This window comes from Mixophyes fleayi, chromosome 4 (assembly GCF_038048845.1).
Source record: "Mixophyes fleayi isolate aMixFle1 chromosome 4, aMixFle1.hap1, whole genome shotgun sequence".
Taxonomy (NCBI): Eukaryota; Metazoa; Chordata; class Amphibia; order Anura; family Limnodynastidae; genus Mixophyes; species Mixophyes fleayi.
The window spans coordinates 47,309,599-47,316,041 of NC_134405.1; the positions used below are offsets into that span (position 1 = coordinate 47,309,599).

The 6,443-nt window shown below is 40.7% G+C and overlaps 1 protein-coding gene across 1 annotated transcript in view; it reads right to left on the reverse strand.

Annotated features, from left to right (window-relative positions):
- The window catches only part of LPAR2 (lysophosphatidic acid receptor 2), a 45,214-nt gene extending 39,095 nt beyond the window's left edge, over window positions 1-6,119 (reverse strand). Inside the window, exon 1 of the mRNA XM_075206874.1 lies at window positions 5,936-6,119. Within this exon, the coding sequence (XP_075062975.1) occupies window positions 5,936-5,942 (7 nt within the window). The 5' untranslated portion in view covers window positions 5,943-6,119. The remainder of the gene's footprint in view (window positions 1-5,935) is intronic.
- Between the last annotated feature and the right edge of the window lie 324 nt (window positions 6,120-6,443).

A 6,443-nucleotide genomic window follows, 5' to 3' on the forward strand; every position in this document is an offset into this window, starting at 1 on the left:
AAATTTTTGTTTTCCATTATATGTAGCACAAGAGAGCGTACCCCTAAGCCACACACACTCGGCAAAGCCTTTAAAAATTATATGCGGCACAGGAGAGTAGCACTGGACTTATACTGCTGAATCAGTGAACTTTGTAATAGCAGTACCACTGGACTTATACACTGCTGAATCAGTGAACTTTGTAATAGCAGTACCACTGGACTTATACTGCTGAATCAGTGAACTTTGTAATAGCAGTACCACTGGACTTACACACTGCTGAATCAGTGAACTTTGTAATAGCAGTAGCACTGGACTTATACACTGCTGAATCAGTGAACTTTGTAATAGCAGTACCACTGGACTTATACACTGCTGAATCAGTGAACTTTGTAATAGCAGTACCACTGGACTTATACTGCTGAATCAGTGAACTTTGTAATATATCAGTACCACTGGACTTATACTGCTGAATCAGTGAACTTTGTAATATCAGTACCACTGGACTTATACTGCTGAATCAGTGAACTTTGTAATAGCAGTACCACTGGACTTATACACTGCTGAATCAGTGAACTTTGTAATAGCAGTACCACTGGACTTATACTGCTGAATCAGTGAACTTTGTAATATCAGTACCACTGGACTTATACTGCTGAATCAGTGAACTTTGTAATAGCAGTACCACTGGACTTATACTGCTGAATCAGTGAACTTGGTAATATAATATTGCGGTACCAATGGGCTTATATACTGCAGGATTGGTTTTGCAAATTTTGTTGTAATTTAATTTTTTTTAAAATTATTTATTTTTTGGTATTTTTTTTAATAACTTTTTTTTATTTTTTAAAACACTTGGGAATAATGGGGAAATAACTATGCCCTTAGAAGCACAGAGCACAGGACACAGCACCACTGGACTGAACAGGACACAGCACAGGACCCAGCAGCACCACTGAACTCAAAATTGACAGAGCACAGCACACAGCACCACTGGACTGATACTGCAAAACACAGCACAGCACAGAACTAAACAGCACAGCACGAGATCTACCAGGACAGAGGACCACCTAACACACCCTCCCTCTACCCTGATCAATGCCCGAGTGAAGATGGCGGCGACTAGCGGGGAATTTATAGGATCCGAGTATCGCGAGATCCGACAGCGGGATTATGACTCAGAGCCTCAGTTTCAAGTTTTCATTTGGCGCCAATACCCGGATCTGTCTCGGATCCGACTCGGATCGGAAAGGTTCGGGTGGGCTCGGATTCACAAAATCCAAGTGCGCTCATCTCTAGTGTTTTATCGTACCAAAACACATTGGATCTGTCGATATGGTTTTATAAACTTCTTAAAAATCACGATCAACGATAGAACGATGTCGGGTAAATGTGGAAGTCTGTGCGCACTCACAACCAGCAGCGTAGGCAGAGACCTGTAGACTGTAGAGTCACAATCTGTTCAGCAGATGGGTATGAGATGAAGATCACAGATCTGAAGGTAAAGTCTGCACATGAATCTTCATGTTCATTGGGACTTTCAATCATTGGTGAAACCATTACAGAAACTGCATCTGTAGTAAGATTACATAGGTGTGTACCCAACTTAACTGACCACCATTGATCTCCTACAATAACAAAAGACTGAGCTAAGATAACAGTCTTATCTGATGCTCCCAACACTGACAAACTGACTCCCAAACAGCCCTGACAAAGGACAGCTGATAAATGCTGGTAAATCTATTGGGATCCTTTGTTTATACAGTGAATGTAGCATTAACCAGCTAGTTTGGTGTAGTTTACTTATTTCAGGCACTGTTTTTCTTTTAAATCTCATCAGCATGATAGTATCTCTGACCAGCACTGCTGTCACAATACCCTGCACTTACCAGAGAAGGACAAATCTACAGTACATATTTACTATCATTCAAAAGAAAGTTAAGATAAGCACAGGGTACTGAGGGAATAGAAGCAGATGCTGGTCATTGTACACAAGATAAATATTTATAGGATATTTTACATACTGAATTGTAGAGGTCACATTGGGTCTTTTAGCTCAGTTAGCCCCCAGACCTACCTCATACTTGCAAACTGTATATTGTTATCCTCTGGGTGATCCCACATGGGGGGTGTGGTAGGCGAGCGGAAAGGGGGCGGGGTGCACCGAATTACATCATTTTGTCTCCCCCTCTCGTGACAAATCGCCATTTTGTCATGGGGGTGGGGCTAAAATTATGCAATTCGCCGCGCATTGCGTCTTTAAAGACTCCCATTGGGCAGGATGTGGGAGAATTGCCTGCTCTCCCGGGAGTTTACTATGTTTGTCCCCAATTGTAAAGCGCTACGGAATATGTTGGCGCTATATAAATAAATGATGATGATGATGATGATATCAGCTGGATAATGTGGCCGTGTGATCCATTACTTCACCCCCTCCCAACAAAGCATCTGTTATCGATCCAGCAGAACAATATTATTCTTGATTGTTTTATGTAATATTAGATACAATCAACTAGAAAGTGTATCTAACAAATTATTGTAGATATATGTGAACTTAGGTCATGCATGCACAGAGACATATTTGCAATCGTGACTGGAGGATTCAATGGCTTCAAAGAATTCAATGGCATCAGCTATTGCTATTTTACTTGGTAAATCACACCAAATATCATTCCCCATATAACAGTACAACCGCAGCAGATATCCATCCTTTAGTTATAAATAACTTTGATACCTAATATTGTGTTTGATTTTCTGCTCAAAATCATACTTGCCAACTCTCCTGGAATGTCCGGGAGACTCCCGAAATTCTCCCGTATGCCGGTAAAATGACGCGATTTGTGAATTGCGTCATTTTGCCCCCCCGCGACAAAACAGCATATTTGTCACGCGGGCAAATGACGCGTTTGGGGCTAGGCACGCCCCTCTCCCGGATACAACTTTCCAAAAGTAGGCAAGTATGCTCAAAGTACATACACAAACAGGCCCCATGGACTTCTATGACTATAGTTATGTCCAAGCAATCAGTCTTTACAGAAAATAAATAAAGGATATTTCTAGATTAATGCAATATTGGCCCCAGGTCCACAATGACATAAGAGGAATTGTGTTCAAAGAATCTTTGATCTGCAGACCACAGATTAGTGCAATGGTTCTCACTCTCCATTCAAAGCATTATGGGAAGTTATTAACATGTAATGAGTCCCCAGGCACTGAGATGTGGTTTACTGGAAGGGGCTGTGCTTAGTACTCTGTGTGCTTATTCAGATCTTCATTGGTGAAAACATACACTGAAACTTTGTTTACCTATTAACACTTATCCACAACAGCTGACAACCAGACATCTGCTGAGAGAGCCACCAACACCTACACAATACATTTGTCTATATATCTTAAGTAAATGAGTAAAGTAAAAAATAAGTTTTACAGCACCCTCTGCTAGCTTCTGCCATTTCATGCTGGGACGTCTAGTTCCACCACAAATAAAGAGCCACTATGTAGTTATAAGGGTGAATCACACCTTCAGATGGCTTGACTTTATTGGGTTGTATGGCAATCTTTACTAAAAGCATTACTTCCTTCTGTGCCTTTAGCAATGTATGTCTAGCATCGGGCACAGTTGTTTATTTATGTTCCCTGGGATACAAAGCTGGTTACAATTCTATCTCACTTAGAAAGCACAGCAGAGCTGTGTCATTTCCCAGACAAAGCCAATAAGAAACTATCCCTGATGCTATAAAGAAGAGGCTGAAAGACACAGAATTCCAGAAATGTAAAACAACAGAGATCATTTAAGAAATGCAGTCAATGAGCAGAGGCAGACAAATCTCCAGAAACACACAGCGCAAGTCATATCAAAATCCAACCTCCTACCACTTTAGCGTCAGCTCTATTAATGAAAATAAAAAGATTATTTTTCACTTTACATGCTTGGCTGTGTTTTTAATCTAACCATGAGAGTGAGGGGACATTGGGATTGCCCTTCTTACATATGGTATATTTGCATAAGACGCATTTTGCACATTATAAATGATCTCTGTTGCGCTTAGTAAAAGTCGCAAGACAACATTTAAAAGCCAATAACCCCAAATCATCTGGAGGTGAATAACCCCTGTAAACGCTACAGTCTATTCCCAGGATTCTCCCTTTTGTATTTAGGAATGTGATGAAGAAATCGGTGACCCCTCTTATCAGTCTGGGGAGTGTGATTCCAGAATGTGCGTTTGGCTGACTTCTGGGTGATATCATGAACCCTCATGTAAAGCATTCTGTAAGTGTGGCGACAAAGTATGTTCTTGGACGATCTTTGGCTGATGTCATGAGTTCTGAGAGAGTAAAAAATACAGCTTGTACTGTGAGTATTAACCATGTCTTGAACTTTACAGCAATGATTCCAGGCCAAGTATATATCAAAAAAGACCACACTCTGAAACTCTCAGTTAATGGGCCGCTAGTATACTCGCAATTTGCCTCCCAAACATATAAACCAGAAAAAGTGGGATGTTTTCTCGCTTCATGATTCCTTTAAAGGGCCAAATACACCAAAACAATTATATGAATCTGCCTTTGATATAGATGATGAGGATGGTGATTTAACCCTTAATCTACATGTACCCAACATTATATACACACATACATACCAATCAAATTGGCCCTAATTCGCTTATTGCACACCAAACACATCCCAACCCTAAGCAATATCTGATTGATTTTGATAATATGTCAACAGGAACTGGCGGAAAATCCATTTGGACAAGGACCGCAATCTGCTAACGTGTACGGTTATCGGCCAACTGCGCCTCATAGAATCTAGTTGCATGAATCAAATACTGCATGACTGGATCTGTCCAATTTGGCCCTATAGATACATTTGGCCTGATTCATTAGTGATCTTATCTTGTGCAAAAGTTAAGATGCTTATTTTAAGAAGAAACGGGGAGATAAGAGTTAAGTTAAGGTGGATTTTCATCTTAACTTAAGAAATTTTTCAGTTACACAGTGGATTTTGCTTCTTATCTCCCTTTTCTGGGCATGCACAGAGTGGATTTGCTTAAGATAAGCAAAAAAACAGCAGATAAGATCACTAATGAATCAGGCCCATTGTCAGTAACTTTTAATTATTTTTACTTTTAGCAGAAGTGCTCCCAACTATATATAATCAACGGTTTAAATACCATTAAATACAGCAAGGGGTGGTTGGGCTGGGGGACATCTGTCCCCTGGGCTGGTCCCTTAGTGCGTTTCCTTGGGCTGGGTCATAGGGATACCTGAATTTTATTATCCCAATAGGCTGTTGAGCTAAGTTTCGGCCCTGGAGCTAAAATTTACCAGCCAGCCCCTGACATGGAAGAATCTGTGCATATTAGACATGGATACTGGTAAATCACTGTTAATATTAAAAATGTCTGCACTGGCCCTATCTGAGCTAATGAGGGTCTGTTCATTTTTAAAAGGTGGATGGTTTCCATGAAAGAAAATCGTCCTGGGCCAAAAGCTACACAGATCTCATCCAAAGTTTAAAGAAATATTCCAGAGCACAGCAGAAAAGCATAGCAGAAATCTTAGCAAGACACCTTGGGCTCTCAATACAAGGAAAACACTCTTGTGTTGTTCTTGGATATTGTTGAGAGATACAAGTAACAAGACTTCCTGCTACAGTGCTACACTGCTTATTTATCCACTCCTACCTAGGGGGTAGAGGTCTGGACTACAGGCAAATATCCATATTATGAGAAATACAATGGAATCAGGATTTGGTGCATTGGCTCTAGGATTAAGGGTGCATATGAGGTGTACAATGCATTATCAGTTAAACAATGGCCTGAAATATCCCCAGTTTGTGATTAATTCAATGTGTCTACGGATATGCTTCTAATAAACTCAAACACTATTGCAATATATACGTTTTCATTATACTTAGAGAAAGTACATTTATAACAAAAGACGTGGTACTCACCAAACATCGTGAGGGACTACAGTGATGTCCCAAGTTCTGGGTTACAGGTAGGTAAATCTTTCTTTTCTCAGGTGTAGCGGTGGCTGGACATAAGATACATGTGTTCAGAGATACTGCGTGCTCCGTGCAGAGTTTAGTCTGTGTGACTGTGCCGGCTCCACACAGATGACACTATAAAGATAGATAGATAGATATATATATATATATATATATATATATATATATATATATATATATATATATATATATATGTACAGCTTGTGTTGCTGGTCCAGGCTGCTCGCTTCTCTCACACTCAATGTGTATCTCGTCTGCCTTTGCACAAAGGGGGGGGGGGGGGGGGGGGAGAGGCGATTGGAAGGGGTGGGGGTGAGTATCACAGGAGGGGGCAAATGCAGACTCATATCCCTCTCACATCACAGACTAAAGTTACAATGGGGAGGGGAAGTGCTGTAAATACTATTAGTCCACCCTTCCCCCAGTATGTGACAGACCTGCGGTGCCAGGA